Source organism: Oryctolagus cuniculus, chromosome 1 (assembly GCF_051225735.1).
Source record: "Oryctolagus cuniculus isolate XC-2025 breed Fujian yellow rabbit chromosome 1, ASM5122573v1, whole genome shotgun sequence".
NCBI classification, from domain to species: Eukaryota; Metazoa; Chordata; class Mammalia; order Lagomorpha; family Leporidae; genus Oryctolagus; species Oryctolagus cuniculus.
The window spans coordinates 68,745,619-68,769,749 of NC_142867.1; the positions used below are offsets into that span (position 1 = coordinate 68,745,619).

At 44.5% G+C, this 24,131-nt stretch overlaps 1 protein-coding gene across 1 annotated transcript; it reads left to right on the forward strand.

Moving 5' to 3' along the window:
• Nucleotides 1-1,493: 1,493 nt before the first annotated feature.
• AQP11 (aquaporin 11) lies at nt 1,494-16,399 on the forward strand. The gene is made up of 3 exons (XM_002708676.6): nt 1,494-2,151; nt 9,365-9,481; nt 15,747-16,399. The coding sequence occupies exons 1-3, from the start codon at nt 1,533-1,535 to the stop codon at nt 15,824-15,826; spliced, it is 816 nt and encodes a 271-aa protein (XP_002708722.1). The 5' UTR covers nt 1,494-1,532; the 3' UTR covers nt 15,827-16,399.
• The last annotated feature ends 7,732 nt before the right edge of the window (nt 16,400-24,131 follow it).

Sequence of the window (24,131 nt, forward strand, 5' to 3'; positions counted from 1 at the left end):
CCTTCCTTCCTCTCTCCTTCCCCCTCCAGCTCTGTTAAGTGTGGACTTTGGTCAGTAGAGCCAGGTGGAGGCAGAGCAGAAAATGAAGAGGGCTGAGGCGTCTGGAACTCCAACGAAACCAGGATACCATTCCTTGCTAGGTGCAAAGTCTGAGGTTATGCCAGACATGATTTTCCACTTTGCACCCACAGTGGGCCACCCCCCAAGGCAAGAGAGCTGCTGGGAGTGGGGTGGAGACAATGGACTTGGGCTCCCGAAATCTCCTGTTCCAGCTTCATGCTACCACTTATTGACACTTCTTATGTGCGAGGCTCTGTGCTAAAGGTTTGTTTTTAAAAACAAATCACGAGTGGGTCACGTGTGCCACAGCAGATCAAGATTTCCCAGAGTTGTGCTTTGTGCTTCCTTCCTACATGGGATGCGGTTGCATATATTAACTTTTAAATTATTATATTTAAACAATTCATGCCTTTCAAACAATCTTTTAAAAAAATCACCAAATTCAAGACTTACTGATGGCAGTTGAACAAGGTGAACGTAATTAACAACACTGAATTACACACTAAAAATAGTTGAAATGGGGGTGGTGTTGGGTCTATACAGTAAGACAGCAAAGTTGCACTTTGGACTACCTGGGTTACCTGGGTTCCAGATTCCAGCTTCTTGCTAACGCAGACCCAGGGAGGCAGTGCATTTTGGCTCAGGTAGTTGGGACTGGCCACTCTGATGGGAGGCCTGGATTGAATTCCTGGCTTCCGCCTCTGTGCCTAATTCATGGCCAGCATTTGGGGAGTTGACCAGTAGACAGAGGCTGTCTCTCAAATGAATACTTTAACAAATAGTTAAAATGGCACACTCCACGCATACTTTACCATTACAATTTCTTTTAGTCAGAAGAAAACTAAGGCTCAAAGAGCCCCTGGGGCACGCCCTTCCTTACACAGGTCAAACCTTGGTTTTCCAACTCTGCTCTCACTAAACCACCTCCGTCCTTGGCGCTGAACGGCCGTCTCTTCAACCCCAGCGCCCCATTAAGAAAACTTTGAGGGACCTTCGCGGCTCAACAGTTCTAGTTTCACGTTTGGGGTCAACCGGAGAGCGCTTTCCCGCCAAGCCCGCGGTCCTCGGATCCAGATCTGGCCGCTCCCCCTCCCCGCCCCCGGGCGCACGGACCACAGTGCGCGTGCGCAGTGGCCCGCGGCCGCACGGCGTGCCTCCGCGCTTTGCCCCACCCGCGTCCGCTTCCAGTCGCTAAGGGAGGCGGTGGAGGGCGTGTTTGTGTCTGGCTGGGCTGACCGTTGGCCCCCTCTCCTCGCCTCCCCTCCTCCCCGGCTCGGTCCCGGCTCGGGTCCCAACACCCCAGCACCGAGCCGGGGAGCGGGGGAGGAACCTGCCAGCGTGACGCCCCGCCGCCAATCGACCCGCCCCGAGGGGCGTGAGGAGGGGGCGGGGCTGCGGACTTTGGATTCCGGCGCCTGGACCGCCTCCCTGCCAGCCGCAGCAGGCAACCTGGCCAGGCAAACGGAGAAGCCATGTCGGCGCTGCTGGGTCTCTGGCCCGAGGTGCGGGACACTTGCACCTCGCTGGGCCTTATGCTGTCGACCGTGCTATTCGTGGGGTTGGCCCGCGTGGTCGCCCGGCAGCAGCTGCACAAACCCACGGCCCACGGCTTCGTGCTGGAGTTTATAGCCACCTTCCAGCTTTGCTGCTGCACACACGAGCTGCAACTGCTGAGCGAGCACGACCCCGCACACCCAACCTGGACGCTAACGCTAATCTACTTCTTCTCGCTGGTGCACGGCCTGACTCTGGTGGGCACCTCCTGCAACCCGTGCGGCGTTTTGATGCAGATGCTGCTGGGGGAAATGTCCCCAGAGATGGGTGCGGTGAGGCTGTTGGCTCAACTGCTTGGCGCTCTAGCCAGCAGGTACTGCATAGGCGCCCTGTGGAGCCTGGGGCTGGCCAAGTATCACTTCAGCGAGAGGAGCCTGGCTTGCAAGCATCCCATCCACGTCGACTTGCCTAAAGCTGTCACCTCAGAGGCCATCTGCTCCTTTATCTTCCACAGCGCTCTGCTGCACTCGCAGGAAGTCCGGTCCAAACTCCGTATCCACCTGCTGGCTGCGCTCATCACTTTTCTGGTCTATGCAGGTTTGTCCTTCCCACCAAACACTTGGCACGTCTGGGGAACGCTTTGTTCTGAGGCTCTGAGTGCTTTATCAGACACATTTGAACCCCTCCTCCACCGTGTTGCAGACATTGGTATCCCCATTTCGCAGCCCATTATTAGCTCAAGGAGCCCACACAGCCCTCATTTGAACCCTCAGAGATACGTCTGAGCTGAAACAGATCTCCTGAGAGGTTGCCAAGGGTTCACATAGCCTACAGAGGGATGGTTTGAATGTGAGAGAGAAAAGGGTAACTTCTCAGTTACCTCTTTCTTCCTGCCAAGGTGCTATAGCTCCTTTCAGACACTCTCACTGAAAGAGGATCCTGGGTTTAAAAAGTTCCTTCCAATTGAAAGCACAAGGCAGGTGATTGGCTAGTAATACGAGCAGGGAGCAGAAATTCTGTAGTTCAGTTTTGTAGTCTTTCTCTACAAATTACTTAAAGCCATTTCTTATTTCCTTAATGCCATTTCTTATTTCCTTAATAATTCGTTCTGAGTTATGTTAACTTTTAAATAGCCTACCAAGAAATGCGTAAAGTTAAAACATGCTTAAAATTAAAATACTTTTTAAAAAACAAGTAACTGCAGAAATGGGTGGATTTCTTTTTAAACGATTTCTTTACCTCGACAGATCTCAGATGCAGTGGGTAATGAAGATATTCTACATGGGACAAGGAAACAGAAAAAGTGCTTAATGATATATTATTTAAAATGGTTACAACAGTGTGTCTTTACTGGGACTGAATCTGAGTTATGAAGTCTTTTGGAGGCAGGACATTTGCAGTAATAGTCTGTCTTCTGCCCATTAAAAGTAAAACTGTGAGTAGGAGCAAGTCCTAGGCATAAGCGGCTGTAGAAATGAGACTTCCCAATCTATTATCCCTTCTCATTTATTTTAAATAAACGCAGATGAAAATAAATGGTATAGGAGAGAGGGACATTTGAAGGGTTGGTGAATAGTTGCTTATTTACTAAAAGTTTTGGCTAAAGCAGAAATATCCTATGAGGAGAATCACCCCTGTCAGAAACAGTTATGCCAGTTTATCTCTGTATTTATACAATGAAAGGCAGTAAAAAATTGCGATATTTAAAAAGAACTATTCTGAAGTTCACGAGTCTGTCCTTATTCTTTTACTAGCTATGATTCTGTAAATAATACTTTATATATTATATGTTTATGTCCCTATTTCATGTGACAACAATTCTGAGATGAGAAACAATATTGAAGTTATAGATAAATGTAAGGAACACTCTTGGAAAGAACTTGTAAATATCGATTTAAGGGATCCAAAACACTGGTTTTTTTTTTTTTTTTTTCTTTCTTTTTTGGAATGTGGGTACTGATGGATGGAGGAGAGGGAGAAAGCAAAGAGAGCACTAGAGCAGTGGGTGCCGACATTCTGTCTGCTTTAGAAGCACGTGGGAAGCTTTCTAAACTTACCTGTTCTGGATGTAAATTGAAATTGCAGGCATTTGAGGAGTGAACCAGCCCATGGAAGCTCTCTATGTCTCTCCCTCTTTCTTTCTTTCTTTCTTTCTTTCTTTCTTTCTTTCTTTCTTTCTTTCTTTCTTTCTTTCTTTCTTTCTTTCTTTCTTTCTTTCTTTCTTTCCTTCCTTCCTTCCTTTCTTTTTCTTTCTTTCTCTTTCTTTCTTTCTTTCTTTCTTTTCTTTTCTTTTCTTTTCTTTCTTTTCTTTCTTTTCTTTCCAGGCAGAGTGGACAGTGAGAGAGAGAGACAGAGAGAAAGGTCTTCCTTTGCCATTATTTCACCCTCCAATGGCTGCCGCGGCCGGTGCACCGCGCTGGTCCGAAGGCAGGAGCCAGGTGCTTCTCCTGGTCTCCCATGGGGTGCAGGGCCCAAGCACTTGGGCCATCCTCCACTGCACTCCCTGGCCACAGCAGAGAGCTGGCCTGGAAGAGGGGCAACCAGGACAGAATCTGGCGCCTGACCGGGACTAGAACCCGGTGTGTTTTCGCCATTAGGTGGAGGATTAGCCTGTTGAACCACAGCGCAGGCCTCTCCCTCTTTCTTTATCACTCTGCCTTTCAAATAAATAAGCCACAAAAATAAAAAAAATTCAAATTTTTATTGTATACAGGGCTGAATGGTGGCATAACTACTTTTGCATATAAAAGGAGTATTTCTGCTTTAGCCATAACCTTTAGTAAACAAGCATTTCATATAAGTGGAGTCATACCATATTTGTTCTTTGTGTCTTGCTTAGTTTAATATTTTCAAGATTCATCCCGAAATTCATTCCTTTGAGTAGCTGACTACTGGGTATGCTTTTGTAACTTTGGAGGAGCACACTGATGATGCTGACAATGAAGTGTGATGGGAGCAGGGAAAGGGAGAGAGATACTGGGGGTGGGAGGAGAGGGAGTTAAATGGGGAAGGGAGAGATGGTTATTGGCAACACCCAATGCACAGTCAGGCTGAAGCCAGGAGCCAGGTGCTCTATCTGGGTCTTCCCCATGGGTGGCAGAAACCCAAGTGCTTCCGCAATCATCTTTGCCTCCCAGCACATTAGCAGGAAGTTGGATTGGAAGTAGAATAGCTGGGGCTCAACCAGCACTCAGATGTGGGATGTGGGTGTCCCAAGCAGTGGTTTAACGCAGAGCCACAACACCTGCCCTCAAGATTTTTTTTTGAAATAATAAAACATACCTATGTCCCTCCTTCCTCTGTTGATTATCTTGAAGTTGGTTTTCTTTGTACCTGTTTTTATTTGTTTGTTTATTTGAGAGGTAGAGTTACAGACAGTGAGAGGGAAAGACAGAAAGGTCTTCCTTCCGTTGGTTCACTCCCCAAATGGCCGCAACAGTCGGAGGTGCGTTGATCCGAAGCCAGGAGCCAGGTGCTTCTTCCTGGTCTCCCATGGGGTGCAGGGGCCCAAGCACTTGGGCCATCCTCCACTGCTTTCCCAGGCCACAGCAGAGAGCTGGACTGAAAGAGGGGCAGCCGGGACTAGCGCCCACATGGGATGCCGTCGCCACAGGCAGAGGATTAACCTACTGTGCTGGCCCCTCTTTGTACCTGTTTTTATAGCAGAAAAGCTGTATGAAATATATGCAATGGCCAAATTAAGAAAGTCAGAAAGTAGAATAGAATTCATAGGGACTGGAGAGGAGGGAGGAATGGGAACTTTTACTTAAAGGGTACAGAGTTTCTGTTTGTGTTGATACAAAGTTTTTGGAAATACAAAGGTACTTCAAAACGCTCATCTAAAATGTAACCAAAAGTTTATTTTGATCTATAAAATAAAAGTGCATGACTCCTCTGGCTTCAGCCCATTCCTGGCTGTTACAGCCATTCGGGGAATGAACCTGCAGTTGGAAGATCTCTCTATCTTCCTCTCTCTCTACATAACTCTTTCAAAAAAAATAAATAAATCTTAAAAAAAAAAAAAAGGAAATGCACACAGTTTTTCATAATACATATTGTCCATGAACTCTTCGAAGCCCCACATAGATATTGCTGGTCAAACAGCATTGTGAAAATAAAGATCACTGGATGCCATTATTTAATATTATACATTTTACAAGTGAAAAATGCTTTACTTACAAAAGGATCCTGTTGCTAGGTAAGTTTGGGAAACACTGGATTAAACACATTTAGTAATTTTAAGGTCCCACTCACAGAACCGTGACTGTCCTCTGTATAGTGTGAGATTCCAAGAGGATGTGGCACACAGATTTTCAAACTCTGAGACCCTTTTTTCTAGGAGCATTCAGAAAGGAATTGCTCTGGGAAATGGTGCACTAAGCCATATCACTCCCCAGGATTTTTTTTACGGATTTAAGTCACAGTTTTGGAACACAGTTGTTCCAAATAGAAGTCAAGGTTAATTGCTTTTTTTTTTACGTAAATTCCTAAGTGTTCCCTCCAACATCTGAAAACAGTCTAACATCTTTCTTCCAGGTCTACCAGAATAACTACTCTAAAAACAGCTAGTTCAGTACCATTAGCTTATCATAGACTGTAAACCAGCAATGAGAAGTAAAGTGTTCGGAAATGCATTTAAAAGCATCTGCCCAAGGTTATCCAAGGGGAGTGGGATAGAGATTGAATCTGGGGAAAACAAGCAGACTTCTCCTTAGAGATAGTGATGTTTTATCAGATTCACCATGGCCTGGCAACTCTGCTTTTGCTTTGATTACATGCTCACCAAATAACTTCTGATGATGGATGTGGCTTTCCAGGGGGGCCACTTAACCAGGAAATGGGCACCCTAGAGAGCGAAGACAAACATTCTGGTTATTGAAAAGGGTTGGTTATCTTCCACCACAAATTGGTAACTTAATACACGAGTCTTAGGGGATTTTAGCTACTAATCTTCTGTCACCCAGAATGTGATTCTCCTTAGGAATATTAAGAAACATTAGTGTCTAGAAGCAGCAGATTGGAGTACCAAAGCCTTTAGCTGTGGTAATTTCACCAGGTTAATGCTGTCCTGGCAACCAGCCAGCTGGGTCTCTCTGTGATCCCTCTCCTTCAACATGCACTATTATGGTGTCTTCCCTTTAAATGTCAATAGATAGTAATTTGCTTGCTGAAGCCATTTCCGGGTAGTTTTGTGCCTGCGGACTCTTAGAACATCATGTTTAGTTATACATTAGTCGGTTCTCTTTGTGAAAAACTGAGGTACCTTTTGATTGCCACCCTGCATGCCCAGCCCCCTCCTTTCTTGCCTCCTCTGCCCACTAAGGGTAATTCTTCTTGCATGTGGTATGTGTCATGTCCTTCCAAACTCCATGTGCACCTATTATACATATAATAAGACCTTGTAAAAATCATATTGATACACATGAGGGGTCTTCAAAAACTTCAAGAAAAACATGTTACAATAAATCGACACATGAACTTCTTTTATATCATTTTCTATGCTTCTGAAGTACCCTCATATGTGTTCTTTTGAGTTACTACAAAAAGTATCATCCCTTACTCACTGCAGTTTGCTTTTTTTGGTGGTGGTTGTTCAATGAGATATCTCGGAGGTCTTTGTTAATAAAGATATTTCTCTCAGTATTTCAAAAGTACTGCATGATATTCCAAAGTAGCAATATACTTGTTTAGTTAGCTGTTTTTCTGTGAATGGACACTGAAGTTTTTCCTAGTTCCTTGTGACTATATAAACAACTCTGTATAGATCTTCTTACATATAAGTACGAGTGTTTCTTTGGGACAGTGGACTGTTAATAATGTAGGGACAGGGTGTGCTTCTGGCATCTAGTGGTTAGGGGCCAGGGGTGCTGTGAACCATAGGCTAGGTCCCCACAACAGACTTATTCAATAAAACAGTAAAGCTAATATCATATTTTGGGTTTTCAGTAACACAGAACTCATGCCTGAAACAAGCTTCTGTATCAGTTAACTATAAATGTTGTAACAAAACATAAAATAACAATTTATTATTTTTCATGATTCCATGGGTTAAATGGACAGTTCCTCTGAGATCACCCATGAAGTTGCATTCAGCGGGACAGCAGTGGGACTGGAAGAGCCAAGGTCCCTCACTCATATGTCTAGCAGTTAGTGCCAGCTGTTACATGGGAGCCTTGGTTCTCCACATGGCCTCTCGTCCTCCAGCAACCGACAGCAGCTTACTTACATGGTCTCAGCATTGTTCCAAGAGAGCAAAAAGTGGAAACTAACTGATGGGTTTATTGAGACTTGTACCTAGAATTCAGTGTCGGGTCTGCTACATTCTGTCAACACAAGTCACAAAGCCAGGTCATATTATAGAGAGAGAAAACAAACTCTACCTCTGGTGTAGGAGGAACAGCTCCCACCAAGTCCCACTGAGCAGAACCGGCAGGATGAGGAAGTGCAGCAGTTTTAGGATGGTCTAAGGCTGATACTGTTCATCTTAGACCTGATGGAGAATCTTCAGTGTACCCTGGCCTACGATACTGAAGTAAACTACGAGGCCAGTGGTTGAGTCCCTTTTTTCTGACAAACACCTGAAGTCACAGGTCACAGTACATTAGATTGTAAATCTGTGTGAGTCCTTATCGTTCTGCCCGTGGTGTCTAGTACACAGGAACTCAGTCGTTTTTGTGGCATTGAACTGCAATGACCAGCTGCCAAGCAAACAATTCTGTTGACCTCTGGCAGCTGCAGGTTTAACATTCCAGGACTTGACCATTCAAGAATGATTTTGAAGGTCCATGAGGTGATGTCACTTAATGGTTGCCAGAGCACACATATGAATCATGCTGTGAGGCCTGTATTTTGGGAAAAAACTCTTAGCCACAGAGTGAGCTAAGTCCATTGCTCAATATCTTCCTCTCCACACAGCTACATTGTTCTTCACCTATCAAGTATGAAACCTCATCAGTGAAATCTTGCAAAAGGGTCATTTGATGTCCAATTTTACTTTACTGTATTTTATGAAGACAACATGCTATAAGTGTACATTGAACTTGTTAAGATCTTGGGTCTATCTCTGTGACTGATAATGGGGCAGATGTTTGTACCTAGCCTTATAGTTTGAAAAGCAGAGCCCCAGGTCGGCTGAGTACTGCTGGACAGTCATCCAGCCTCCTCTGCCTTTCCTTACCTGCCAGAACTATAAAATTCTAGGCCCATGTCAGGATTACCCTAGAGCCAGGACATCAATCCTAAAGAGTAGGTAATAGTTAAAATTTGTGTTTATTTTTCATGAGTACTCAGTCACTGCTTTTAACTTTTTACAACCACTTTATTGAGTTGTACTTCTTAAGGGCTCTGTTGTCAAAAACAGAACTAGCGAAAATGCTTTGGTCCTTTTACTTTTGTTTTCAATATAAAGATATGCTAATGCCAGGAGGATTCTAGGATACTATATTTTAACCCTCTTTTCATTTTATTTTTATTATTATTTGTTCATTTAAATTGATAAATGTTAACAGCAGCCGGATCTAATTTAGAAAACTGTGGGAACAATAATAGAACATAGTTGCTTTCAATATGTATTTTAAAGTATATAGGAGAATCACCAAGCTAAAAAACCTTAATGTCGTCTTTTTTCTGTTGTGTCCTTGGCATATTCTAATCTATAATCTATCATTAAACTCTGGCAATTCTGCAAAGGAAGAGCATAGAATACTTAAATATCTAAAATAAAAATTATATTTAATAACCAATTCATTTCTAGTTCAATGAAAATGTAAGCTATATCCTTTGGAGTCACTTTGTTTAAAATGTATTACAGGAGGAAGTCTAACGGGAGCTGTATTTAATCCAGCTTTGGCACTTTCACTACATTTTTCATGTTTTGATGAAGCATTCCCTCAATTTTTTATAGTATATTGGCTGGCTCCTTCTTTAGGTAAGCATATTTTTATTTAATATGTCTAACAGATTAGAGTATTTTAAAATATGATATGGAATGTCACTGTACCATGTCAATTTCCAAAGCTAGAGCAGGTCAAAAAAGAAAATGAAAAAGGTGGTTAGCATGCCTGAAATAGTATTTTGTGCAGTGTCCTATAAAACTTTTTATCTTCTAAGAAACAAAATTATCTAGGGAAGGGCAGTCAGCTCAAGGTATGATATCACTTTAAGATACTTAGAGATAAGAAAGCAAAGAAAGTGATATAATAATAATCATTTTTGCTAGTTTTTTAAAATCAAATTTGTGAGTTCCAGATAAAATGTCTTTAGTTCACTTGACTCATTCTGCACAAAAGCCTCTCATGAACCAATGAGTACCTGAAGTAAACAGTTTTTAAATTATCCAGTTTCCATTCCTGTTATTTCTAACTGGATCAGATATGTAAAAATATTCTATAAAGATGAGTCAAATAACACGAAAAAATTATATGGTAATTATAAGCATATTATGTGTTTCCTTAAGTTATTGGCATTTTTTGGTTTTGTTTATTTATACATCTTAAGCCCTAAACTCACTACTGTAAATGAATATGAGGCCTTATTCATTATAAAATGAATATAAGCCTGCCCCTCCACTACTTCCCCCTTCTTTCTGTTATTAGCACTGTGTTTTTTCATTCATTTCTTATTGGGGAAAAAAAAGCACATGTAGAAGGAGCATTGGCACAGCTGTTTTGAATGGGCTTTATTCCTCCCCTCATCTTCTCTTTCTTTATCTTACATTTAGTGTGTATTATGCTTAGTATGTCTCCAGGCCTAAATATGAAGAGTATCATACAACCTACATTTTATTTTATTTTTTATTTGACAAGTAGAGTTATAGACAGTGAGAAAGAGAGAGAGAAAGGTCTTCCTTCCATTGGTTCACTCCCCAAATGGCCACTACAGCTGGCACTGCGCCCATCTGAAGCCAGGAGCCAGGTGCTTCCTCCCGGTCTCCCATGTGGGTGCAGGGCCCAAGCACTTCGGCCATTCTCCACTGCCCTCCCGGGCCACAGCAGAGAGCTGGCCTGGAAGAGGAGCAACCGGGACTAGAACCCGGCACCCATATGGGATGCTGACACTGCAGGCGGAGGATTAACCAAGTGAGCCACAGTGCCGGCCCCTAAACCTACATTTTAAAATGCTGGTAATAGTGGCTTTTTTCCCCTCTGATTTTTACATATTGGTAGTTTTTCTTTTAAAAATTTTTATTTTTTATTTTTAAGAAGTTAAAAAAGATCATTGAAGTTAAAGAAGGTTTTTTCTTTTTTTTTTTTAAAGATTTATATATTTATTTGAAAGGCAAAGTTACAGAGAGGTAGAGGCAGAGAGAGAGAGACAGGTGCCCATGGGGGATACTAGCACTGCAGGCAGCAGCTTTACCCACTACACCGCAGTGCCGGCCTAAACGAAGTTATTTTGGACCAGACTACTGGTAGTTTTTAATTTGAAAAAATTTTCTCAGTACGTCTTATTTGAAACCAACATATATTCTTATTTATTTTTTTGTTTGTTTATTTGAAAGGCAGAGTTAAAGAGGTACAGGCAGAGAGATGGCCATCCAGATGGCCACAACAGCTGGAACTGTGCCAGGCTGAAGCCAGGAGCTAGAGGTTTCATCCAGGTCTCCCATGCAGGATGGGTGCAGGCGACTTGGGCCATCCTCCACCGCTTTCCCAGGCATATTAGCAGGGAGCTAAATTGGAAGTGGAGCAGCAGAGACAGCACCAGCCACCAAGGAATTTCTCACCAGTACAATTGGGATGGGTGCTGGCGCTGTGGCATTGTGGGTAAAGCCGCTGCCTGCAGTGCTAGCATCCCATATGGGCACCAGTTTGAGTCTCCACTGCTTCACTTCCAATCCAGCTCTCTGCTGTGGCCCGGGAAAGCGGTAGAAGATGGCTCAAGTCCCTGGGCCCCTGCACCCACATGGAAGACCTGGAAAAAGCTCCTGACTCCTGGCTTTGGATCAGCCCAGCTCCAGCTGTTGCAGCCATTTGTGAAGTGAACCAGTAGATGGAAGACCTCTCTCTCTCTCTCTGCTTTTGCCTCTCAAATAAATAATAAATAAACCTTAAAAAAAAAAAAAAGAATTGGGATCAAACTTTTTTTGAATTACATATAACCCTTTCTACCTTGTTAAAAATAAGCATTAAAAAGATTCTTAGTTAGCCTCAGAACTTGTAGCTTTTATCTTTTTTTAAAAAGATTCATTTATTTGTTTGAAAGGCAGTTATGTGCAGAGAGATTTTTTTTTCTATTTGCTGGTTCACTTCCCAGGGGCCTCAACAGCCAGGGCTGGGGCAAGCCAAAGCCAGGAGCCAGGAATTCCACCCAGGTCTCCTATGTGAGTGACAGGGGCCCAATTCCTTGGGCTTTCTTCTGCTGCCTTCCCATACACATCAGCAGGGAGCTGGACTGGAAGCAGCATAGGCAGTGGCCTAAATCACTTGGCCACAACTACTGTTCCTTTTTTCTTAACAGAACTGACAAAAATTTTTCTATCTTTTGGTTTAAAGAGAGATGTTCCTTCTCTTTCTCTCCATCTCCTTCTCTCTCCCCCCCCCCCTTATGCTCTCCTTCTCCCTCTTTTTCCTTCTTTGCCCCTTCCCTCCAGTCTGTTAGGTTTCCCCCAACAAACCCTTTCCCTTAAAAAAAAAAAAAAAAAAAAAGAGGTATGTTCCTATACTTCTTTATGAGTCTTATGAATGTGAAACAGTAAAGCCATCTTTCAATAAATATGGCAGTTTTTAGAATTGTCATTTACTGAAGTTATATTCCCATTGGGGTAAAAAGGCTCCAAATGAAATAAACTCACAATTAAGCTCTAAGAATAGAAAAATAAGAAATTATCATTTACAAGAGTTACTTATAGAATTAAGAGACAAGCAAAACAAAACAAAAACCCACTGTCAAAGCTACATTAGGCAATAGCACAGAGTGAGATGGAAGAAAGAATCCCCAAATATCCACCTTCTTCCCCTTTCTAATTTATTAGAGAAAGAGAGGATGCAATAGGGAGCTCCCATCTGCTGGTGCACCCCTCAGATGCCTGCAATGGCTGGGACTGGGTTAGGCTGAAGCCAGGAGCCTGGAACTCAATTCAGGTCTCCAACATAGGTGGCAAGAACCCAAGTACTTGAGTCAACACATCACTGCTGCCTCCCAGGGTCTGCCTCCGCAGGAAGCTGGAGTCAGGAGCCAAAGCTAGGTACTGAGCCCAGGCACTCTGATGTGGGACAAGGGCATTTCGAAAACGAGTGTAAACACCTGCCCCTTCTTGAACAAGTGGGGGAACAAACTATTTTTGAGAGTCATCGTCCTTGTTCTTTTTCATGATTTTTTATCACAGCAGAGAATTATCATTCCTCTAATAGCTCCTGCCATCTTCCCAAATTCTCTAATTCATATATTTCATATAATGAAAACTGGCAAATTTGCTTTTATGGAACTGCAATTCCATTTTTGAAAAAGGTTTTTAAAATGTAATATCTTGGGCCGGCACCGCGGCTCACTAGGCTAATTCTTCACCTTGTGGCACAGGCACACTGGATTCCAGTCCCGGTTGCCCCTCTTCCAGGCCAGCCCTCTGCTGTGGCCAGGGAGTGCAGTGGAGGATAGCCCAGGTGCTTGGGCCCTGCACCCCATGGGAGACCAGGAAAAGCACCTGGCTCCTGGCTCCTGCCATCGGATCAGCGCGGTGCGCCGACCGCAATGGCCAATGGAGGGTGAACCAACAGCAAAGGAAGACCTTTCTCTCTCTCTCTCTCTCTCTCTCTCACTGTCCACTCTGCCTGTCAAAAAAAATTTTTTTAATTAAAAAAAGAAAAAAAAAGAAAATGTAATATTTTATAAAGAAAAAGACAAAATTGGCGGTTACAGGGATTGCTTCTGATTTTCTTTTCCATTTAAAGTCACTGGTTACAGATTCATCTTTTAAAAATCTTGCTATACAAAAGCTAGCCAAATCTTAAAAGTTTCTGTCAAACAAAAGTAAAGTAATTCTAAATCTCCATATGACAAAAACTCACTTAACTATTTATTTTTTGGGGAGAAGGGGCCAGTGTTGTGGCACAGCAGGTAAAGCCACTGCCTGTGACACTGGCATCCCATATGGATGCCGGTTCATGTCCTAGCTGCTCTACTTCCAGTCCAGTTCCCTGCTAATGGCTTGGGAAGAGGAGGGAACAGTAGCCCCAGTGCTTGGGCTCCTGACTGGCCCAGCCCTGACCACTGTAGTCATCTTGGGAGTGAACCAGCAGATGAAAGATTTCTCCTAGCTCTTTCAAATAAATCTTATTTCATTTTATTTTGAAAGGCAGAGACAGAAAGAGATCTTTTATCTGCTGGGTCACTCCTCAAACAGCAGACAGAGTGGGCCAGGACCAAGCCAGGAGACCAGAACTTAGTCCAGGTCTCCCACATGGGCAGCATGGACTCAAATACTCAAGCTATCATTGCCTGCCTCCCAGGGTATTTGTTAGTAAGAAGCTAGAATTGGAACAGAGTAATTGAACCCAGGCACTCTGATATGAGATGTGGCCATCACAGTGGCTTCTTAACTGCTGTGCCAAACACCCTCCTTGCCCCAAACCGATTCTTAATCTGAATTTAAACTGACCTACCTAGAACTTTAAATACATGAAGAATGTATTTCTTTAGGATCATCCATCACCTTCCCTCCCTGTCTCATCTTGTTTTCTGAGAGTTAACAATCAACACCTGAGTTTTATGTTATGAGTCTTTTCTAGCAGCATTTATTTATTTATTTATTTTGACAGGCAGAGTTAGAGAGACAGAGAGAAAGGTCTTCCTTCTGTTGGTTCACTCCGCAAATGCCGCAAATGGCCGCCACGGCCGGTGTATCCCTATTTCACATTGAAAAATTAACAAGCAGCTACACGCTAGATTTGTCTGGTGTAGTGCAGTCTCAGAAATGAAGATTTACTGGCCGGCGCCGCAGCTCAATAAGCTAATCATCTGCCTCCGGCGCCGGCACACCGGGTTCTAGTCCCGGTTGGGGCGCCGGCTTCTGTCCCGGTTGCCCCTCTTCCAGGCCAGCTCTCTGCTGTGGCCTGGGAGTGCAGTGGAGGATGGCCCAAGTCCTTGGGCCCTGCACCCCATGGGAGACCAGGAGAAGCACCTGGCTCCTGCCTTCGGATCAGCGCGGTGCGCCGGCCGCAGCACACCGGCCTCGGCGGCCATTGGAGGGTGAACCAACGGCAAAGGAAGACCTTTCTCTCTGTCTCTCTCTCTCACTGTCCACTCTGCCTGTCAAAAACTAAAACAAAAACACAAACAAAAAAAGAAATGAAGATTTACTAATTAGTGAAATTTTAAACATACTTAAGATTTAAAATTTCAGCTTACTAAAATGTTTTAAATATTTTGCTTGATAGATCTTAAAAGCTGTTAATGACCGAAATTGATTTAAAAATGAGATAAGGAAGAAAGTAATCTAATATTGTTATTTGAGGATTCCAAAGAAAACTCAAAAGTGTTCTCAGTACTTTATTCTCTGGGGACATACTGGTACAGAGAGGGACAGGAAGTGTTGTTACCCTGTTGAGAAAGAAGCAGAGACTCAAGTTCAGGTTTTCTCACTGAGCAAGACAGTAATGGAGCCAGAATTAAAACTTTAATAAATGTTTAAAGGCCAGCATTGTGGCATAGTGGGTAAAACAGCTGCCTACAATGCCGGCGTCCTGTATGGGCACCGGTTCATGTCCCAGCTGCTCCACTTCTGATCCAGCTCCCTGATAATTGCCTGGGAAAAGCAGCAGAGTATGACCCAAGTGCCTGGACCCCAGCTACCCAACACGGGGGACATAGAAGATGATCCTGGCTCCTGGCTTTAACTTGGCCCAGCCCTGGCCATGTGGCCATCTGGGGAGTAAAACTAGCAGATAGACAATATTTCTCTGTCTCTACCTCTCTCTACAACTCTTTCAAATAAGTAAATCTTTAAAAAAAACTTTAAGTCTTAGGATCTTATTTGTCCTTTGCATTCATGATTTAGATTCTACTGGTTTTACTATATATTGTTTTTAGGAATTTATATTAAAATATCTATCATGTTTCATGTAGAATTGACATAATTCTTTAAGCATAACTTTCCAAATCTCTGGGGGTATGTAAATGTCAATAATCTTAAATTATACCTAATTAGTGATTATGAATTTCTTTATAGATTGTTTTTACTGTATTTTGTCTTTCAGGAATATTGCTGATGATCTTGATGTTCAGCTTTTTCCTTCCATGGCTGCATAACAACCATACAACTAATAAAAAGGAGTAACTCTTTCCAAAGACACAGACTAAGACGAGACAGTCCAGTTGGATGTGACAAGATTTTTTTTTCATCTCAAATTCAAAACTGCACTGGATTCATCAATGTTAACTTCCTTTGAGAAAGCTGTCTTATTATAGTTTTCATTACTGGGACTTAAAATTACTGTGAAAATGAAGTATCCTGTATTTCTCAGTTAAGACTTGTTCTTTTGAGTGATGTATTAAATGCTGCTAGATGGCCGGCACCGCAGCTCACTAGGCTAATCCTCCACCTGTGGCGCCGGCACACCGGGTTCTAGTCCCGGTCGGGGCGCCAGATTCTGTCCCGGTTGCCCCTCTTCCAGGCCAGCCCTCTGCTGTGGCCCGGGAGGGCAGTGGAGGATGGCCCAAGTGCTTGGGCCCTGCACCCACATGGGAAGCATCTGGCTCCTGGCTTCGGACCAGCGCAGCGCACCGGCCGTGGAGGCCATTTGCGGGGTGAACCAACAGAAGGAAGACCTTTCTCTCTGTCTCTTTCTCTCTCACTAACTCTGCCTGTCAAAATAAATAAATGCTGCTAGAAAAGACTCATAATATAAAACTCAGGTGTTGATTGTTAACTCTCAGAAAACAAGATGAGACAGGGAGGGAAGGTGATGGATGATCCTAAAGAAACTATGTATTGGGGCTGGCACTGTGGAGTAGCAGATAAAGCCGCCACCTGCATTACCAGCATCCCATATGGGCACTGGTTCAAGACCCAGCTGCTCCACTTCCAATCCAGATCTCTGCTATGGCCTGGGAAAGCAGTGGAAGATGACCCAAGTCCCTGGGCCCCTGCACCCACGTGGGAGACCCAGAAGAAGCTCCTGGCTCCCAGCTTTGGATTGGCACAGCTCAGGCCATTGTGGCCTTCTGGCGAGTGAACCAGTGGATAGAAGACCTCTCTCTCTCTCTCTGCCTCTCTAACTCTTCTTTTAAAATAAAATTTAAAAAAAGTGTCAAATGGCCGGTGCCGCGGCTCAGTAGGCTAATCCTCCGCCTCGCGGCACCGGCACACCAGGTTCTAGTCCTGGTCAGGGCGCTGGATTCTGTCCCGGTTGCCCCTCTTCCAGGCCAGCTCTCTGCTGTGGCCAGGGAGTGCAGTGGAGGATGGCCCAAGTCCTTGGGCCCTGCACCCCATGGGAGACCAGGAGAAGCACCTGGCTCCTGCCTTCGGACAGGCGCGGTGCGCCGGCCGTGCCGGCCATTGGAGGGTGAACCAACAGAAAAGGAAGACCTTTCTCTCTGTTTCTCTCTCACTGTCCACTCTGCCTGTCAAAAAAAAAAAAAAAAGTGTCAAATGTCACCAAAATAACAAGATTTTTGACCACAGTATAACCAAAGCTTATAAAACTAAGAGAATATTTTAGCCATTATCTCCCGCAAATACTATCCACAGTGTTATCTTTCAATAGGAAAGCTGCTTTTAGAGGTGGATTATATATCCACGTAAACTCAAGATGTTTCTGAAATTTTACATAAATTAACGTACTATCTAAAAAGTTTTCTGAGACAAGCTAATGACTTTCAGGAAAGTTCTTATTATTTGAGTAACTTACTAAGACAAAGCACTCATACAAAATGAGGATTTCAGCTTTTCACAATCTCCATTTGATCTCAACAGCTACCTTGTGAAGTAGGCAGGGTGTGTATTTTAATCTCAGCTATACAGATAAGGAAATTAAGCCTAGTGGGGGTTGCTGCTCTGCGCAAGATGATACGGAGCCAAGCATCATCTTTAGATTTCTACTTCAGTCCATAAATTCTCGGTCATAATTAGGACCAAAGGAAAACTAAAGGTTCTGAAGAAACACAGAATATGTTGTAATAGTAACATTTATTTAAGAATTAACTACTAGTTTTTGAAATTTGAAGAACCTTCCGGCTTCCCTCTATATGAAAGGAAGCATTATTTTATTATTTGAAGTTTAAAGTTCAGTGTGTTTCTCCTTAAGGAAAACTCCTCATCAGAATTCAAAGTTTAAAAAAAGGAAAGATATAATGTAGTAGTCAATTAACAAGCGGTGATGAGGATCCAGGAGCTTACATGCTGCTGTGATCAGCTTACAGTCATTCTGGTTACACCTGCGGTCTCGACAGGCGCAGCCTGTTCCCAAACCTGCCCAACAAGGCAGCCGGCTCGGTGATCACAGGTTTTTTTTAACTTTCAATTACATACCATAGTAGTTTGTATGTTTAAAGAGCAGAGTTCACGAAATTATGACTGGAATGGCTAAAGCATACATGTTTTATTGGGCCTATGAAGTATTTAAAAAGCCAATACTTTAAGCTTTTTCACACAAGAATCCCAATTCCATCTTGTCTTAAATCAAAAAATCTTGCAATACTTGGCCAGAATCTGCAAAGGCAATACAAAATAATGGCTGTTCTCTTTAAAATGACCCATGCTCTTCCAAACTGTTTCATGGCCTTTTTTTTAGAGATCTACTTTATGTGAAAGGCAGAGTTACACAGAGGAAGAGACAGAGTGTGGCCTATCAGCCAGAGCTGGGCCAGGTTGAAACTAGGAGCCTGGAGCCTAGAACTCCATCTAAGTCTCCCACCTGCATGGCAGGGCCCAAGGCCTCTGGCCATCTTCCGCTGCTTTCTCAGCAGGAGCTGGACTGGAAGTCGAGCAGCCAGGACTTCAACCTGTGTTCATATGCTGGCACTGCAGGCAGGGGGCATCGACCCATTGTGCCACAGTGCTAGCCCCTGACTGTTACTCTTATCATATAGAAAAAAAAAATTTTTTTTGGAAGACACTGCTTTCCCTGCAACCCTCTCAAATGGCAGCCACTCTATGTCCCATACTACGCCTGGAGGAGGAATAGGGTTCTTTGTCCTAATTGCTAGTTCCTCTATAAAAAAAGACCATCAGCTACCTGGGTACTTGTTGAAGTTACCTACTGTGTAGTTTCCCCAATTCCTCCTCATTCCTTTAAGATTTTAGGTCCTGTCTCACTCCCAATGCTACTTCACTTACATTTTTGGTGATAAATACCCACAAAGATGATCCTCCCAATATTGTGGGCTCTGAGTTTGTCAGCTGTCTATCCTGATGACTTTGACTTTTGCACTGCCTCAGCTACAACTTAAGCTTACAAACTATAAGCTTGTAACCTTGAGTTCATCATTACCAGTAACTGAAACCTACAATCTCAAACAATGCTATCTAACTATAACTCCTTCCAAACTCATCCTCCAATGGTCATCTTACCCCTGTGTGGAAATTCTGCCCACTGGGTACCTCTTCTTATCTCTCTTAAGTACCTTAAGCAGCTTACATTACTTGGCCGGCTACCATAAACAAACTTGCACACACCCCAAACTCTCTTGTTCCTCTCTCTCTCCATCATACTCACGGGGCTTAACCACAACTTGATTTAATCCAATTATCCACTGACTCCAGACCTCCATCCATGCAATAGAACACAATCTCAACTCTGTCTAAGATTTGGGGTTTCAGCAGACAGCTGTAAACTTTTTGCAAGCAAGCATTTAAGCACCCTTCCTATTCTCACCACTGTGAGAATCTGGACAGGGACAGTATCATTTCACTATAGAAACAAAGAGCCGGATACTCCTTCTACCCCTGTCATCTAAGGTAAAACACGGTTCCAACCAGAACTTTGGAATATTTTTTTTAAGACTTATTTATTTGGAAAGCAGAGTTCCAGAGAGGCAGAGACAGAGTGAGAGAGAGAGAGTCAGTCTTCCATCTGCTGCTTCACTCCCCAAATGGCCACAACAGCCGGAGCTGGGCCAATCTGAATCCAGGAACCTGGAGCTGCTTCCAGGTCTCCCACACGGATGCAGGGGCCCAAGGACTTGGGCCATCCTCTACTGCTTTCCCAGGCCAGAGAGAGCTGGATCAGAAGAGGAGCAGCTAGGACCAGAACCAGTGCCTATATGGGATGCCGGCACTGCAGGTGGCGGCTTTGCCTACTACACCATAGCACCAGCCCCTTGGAATCTTAAGTCATTACTGAGACATGGGGACAATGAAAAAAATCAGTTTAATAGCAGAAGAATCATAATATCTTATGCAAATCACTCCTCATTCCTAGCCATTTTATGAACCTGGTTTATTTCAGCTTTCTAACTTTTATTTAATAAATATAAATTTCCAAAGTACAGTTTATGAATTACAATGGCTTCCCCCCTCCCCATAAGTTCTTTTTTTTTATTTAATAAATGTGAATTTACAAAGTGCAACTTTTGTATTGTTGTGGCTCCCCCACTCCAACCTCCCTCCCTCCCGCGGCCCTCCCCTCTCCCACTCCCTCTCCCATCCCGCCCTTCATCGAGTTTCTTTTTTTTTTTTTTTTTTGACAGGCAGAGTGGACAGTGAGAGAGAGAGAGACAGAGAGAAAGGTCTTCCTTTTGCTGTTGGTTCACCCTCCAATGGCCGCCGCGGCCGGCGCGCTGCAGCCAGCGCACCGCGCTGATCCGATGGCAGGACCCAGGTGCTTCTCCTGGTCTCCCACGGGGTGCAGGGCCCAAGCACTTGGGCCATCCTCCACTGCACTCCTTGGCCACAGCAGAGAGCTGGCCTGGAAGAGGGGCAACCGGGACAGAATCCGGCGCCCGACCAGGACTAGAACCCGGTGTGTCGGCGCCGCAAGGCGGAGGACTAGCCTAGTGAGCCACGGCGCTGGCCCGAGTTTCATTTTCAATCACCTTCATATACAGAAGATCAACTTAGTATACACTAAGCAAGGATTTCAACAGGCTGCACTCACACAACCGCACAAGGTATAGGGCATTGTTCGACTAGTAGTGTTGTTTTTAAGTTTCATAGTAAAACACATTAAGGACAGAGATCCCACATGTGGAGCCTGTACTCAGTGACTCCCGTTGTTGATTTAACAATCGGCACTCTTATTTATGACATCAGCAATCACCCGAGACTCTTGCTATGAGCTGTCTAGGCTATGGAAGCCCCTTGAGTTCACCAACTCTGAACTTGTTTAGTCAACAGCCAGCAGGACCAAAGTTGGGAGCCAAAAGCTCAACCCAGGATTCCCACATGGTAGGGACACATGATCCATCACTTGCTGCCTCCCAAGGTACACATTAGCAGGAAGCTGGGATCAAAAGTGGAGCTGAGGCATAAACTTTGGTACCCTAGTATGGAGTGGGCATCCCAACCAGCATGTTAACCACTAGCCTAAATGCCCACCCCATCAGTGAATATTTTTTAATGCCAGTCAACAGCCAGGGCTGGGCCAGACTGAAGCCAAGACCCTGGAACTCAATCTGGGTGTCTCACGTGAGTCGCAGGAACCTAAGTACTTAAGCCACCTTCTGCCTCCCAAAGTATGTATTAGCAGGAAGTGGAATTGGAAGCAGAGCATGTTCACTCTCCAAACAACTACAAGAGTGGGGACTCAACCAGGCTAAACCAAGAGCCTGGCATTCCATCCAGGTCTTCCACATGATTGACAGGTACTCATGTACATGAGCCATCATCTGCTGCCTCCCAGCATGTGCACACCAGGAAGCTGGATGGGAAGCAAACAGCTGGGACTCCAACGAGGCACTGATACAGGATGTAAGACTCCCAAGCAGCCACTTAACCCACTGTGTCACAATACTTGCCCCTTTCTGCCTTGTAGATTTTAAAATTTCAAGCTGTTCAGATGTATTTATTCTTTTAAGATTTATCCATTCATTTGAAAGGCAGTTACAGAGAGGCAGAGAGAGGGAGAGAGAGGTCCTCCATCCATTGGTTCACTCCCCAGATGGCCACAACGGCCAGAGCTATGCCAATACAAAGCCTGGAGCAAGGAACCTCTTCTGGGTCTCCCATGTGGTTGCAGAGGCCTAAGTACTTGGGCCTTCTTCCACTGGTTTCCCAGGCCACAGAAGAGGGCTGGATCGAAAGTGGGAGCAGCCAGGACCCAAACCAGTGCCCGTGTGGGATGCTGGCATCGCAGGCGGCGGCCCTCCCTGCCACGTCACAGTGCCAACCCCCAGATGTATTCTTAGTGGTGGGTTAATGTTATATTGGTAGCCTTTTTCTTTTATGAAAGGAAGTAATCACTACTGGTAATAGAACAGGATTTGTAGGAGAACTAATTAGCAATGAGCCTCCTGAAATCTCGCAGATAAATCAACATCCAAACATCCAGTAGAGGCCAGTGTTGAGGCACAGTGGGTTAAGCTGCCACTTGTGAGGCCGATATCCCAAACTGGAGCACCAGTTCAAGTCCCAGCTGCTCTGCTTCTAATCCAGCTCCCTGCTAATGTGCTTGGTAAGGCCGAAGATGACCCAAGTACTTGGGCCCCTACACCCATGTAGGAGATAAGAAGCTCCTGGCTTTGGCCTGGACCTCTCTGATGTCCTCTCTCACTAACTCTGCCTTTCAAATAAATAAATCTTAAACAAACAAACAAACAAAAAACCAGTTCCTCACATAAGTACAGAGGTCCCTGCCACCCATGTGGGAGACCCAGATGGAGTTCCAGGCTTCTGGCTCCTGGCTTTAGCCTGACCCAGCCCTCGCCATGGTGGTCATTTGGTGAGTAAATCAGGGGACTGAAGATTGAGGATCTGTCTCTCCTCTGTCATTCTCATCTTTCAAATAAAAAACCTAATTCTTTAAATAAAGTGACCGCCGTTGTGGCACAGAGTTAAGCCACTGCCTGCAATGCTGGCATCCCATATGAATGCCAGTTTGAGTTCTGGCTACTCCACTTCTGATCACACTCCTTGCTAAGTGCCTGGGAAAGCAGCAGAAGATAGTCCAAGTCCCTGGGCCCTCGCCAACCACATGGGAGACCCAGGCAGAATTTCTGGCTCCTGGCTTCAGACTGGCCCAGCCCCTGTCATTGCAGCCATTTGGGGAGTGAACAAGAAAATGGAAGCTCTCTCTCTCTCTTCTCCTCTAACACTGGCCTTTTTTGAAAGATTTATTTATTTATTTGAAACACAGAGTTACAGAGAGGCAGAGAGGTCAGGCCATCAGGATGATCTGAAGCCAGGAGCCAGAAGCTTCTTCCAGGGCCGGCGCTGCGGCGCAGTGGGTTAAAGCCCCAGCCTGCAGTGCCAGATCCCATACAGACGCAGCTTTGTGTTCCGGCTGCTCCTCTTCAGATCCTGCTCTGCTATGGCCTGGGAGGGCAGTACAAAATGGCCCAAGTCCTTGGGCCCCTGCACCCTCATGGGAGATGCAGAGGAAGCTCCTGGCTCCTGGCTTTGGATCGGCTCAGCTCTGTCAGCAACAGCTGAGAGCTGGATCAGAAGTGGAGCATTCAGGACTCAAATTGGCGTCCATACGTGAATTCAGCACTGCAGGTGGCAGCTTTACCCAGTACACCACAGTGTGGCCCCTAACTTTGCCTTTCAAATAAAATGAATCTTTGAAAAAAAAAAAAAATGAATAAAATGTGAATCAAGGGTGGGTATGGTGGTGTGAGTTAAGTTGCTACTTGGGACACCTGCATTCATCAAGTATCACCACTGCTGCCAATCGCACTTCCAGCTAATTTGCATGCTGTGATGCAGTGAGGATGATGGCTAAAGTACTTAGGACACTGCCACTCATGAGGGAGGTACAGATGGAGTTCCTGGCTGCTGGCTTTGGCCTGACCAAGAATTGGCTGTTGTGGCCATATGGGGAGTGAACCAGCAGATGGAAAATCTCTTTTTGTTAGCCACCCTGCCTTTGAAGCAAATCTTAACAAAAAGAAAAAAAAAGGGTGGAAGAAAGGTTCAAATGGAATTTCTAAAAGCAGTTCATGAAACTATCTTGATTGTTTAGTGAAGAATGTATAAACTCCTGGAATAAAATTATGGGTGCTGTTCAGATTGGTAGCAGACAAATCTGGGAAACTACCATTCTGTCTACTGAAATTTAACATTCAAAATCCTGTAGAAGAGAGAATTTGTGTAATACATGTAAAGGACCTAGGACAACAACTGGTACAAAGAAGGTCTCAGTAAATCTTAGTTTCCCTTTCCAAGTGTGTGTGTGTGTGTGTGTGTGTGTGTTTAATTTACTTGAAAAACAGTTACAAAGACGTAGGGCAGAGAGACAGAGATCTTCCATCTGATGGTTCACTCCCCAGATGGCTGCAACGGCCAGAGCTGAGCTGACCCAAAGCCAGGAGCCAGGAGCTTCTTCCAGGTCTCCCACACGGGTGCAGGGGGTCCAAGGACTTGGGCCATCTTCTACTGCTTTCCCAGGCCACAGCAGAGAGCTAGATCGGAAGTGGAGCAGCCAGGACTTGAACCGGTGCCAAATGGATGCCAGCACTACGGGTCAGGGCTTTTACCCACTGTA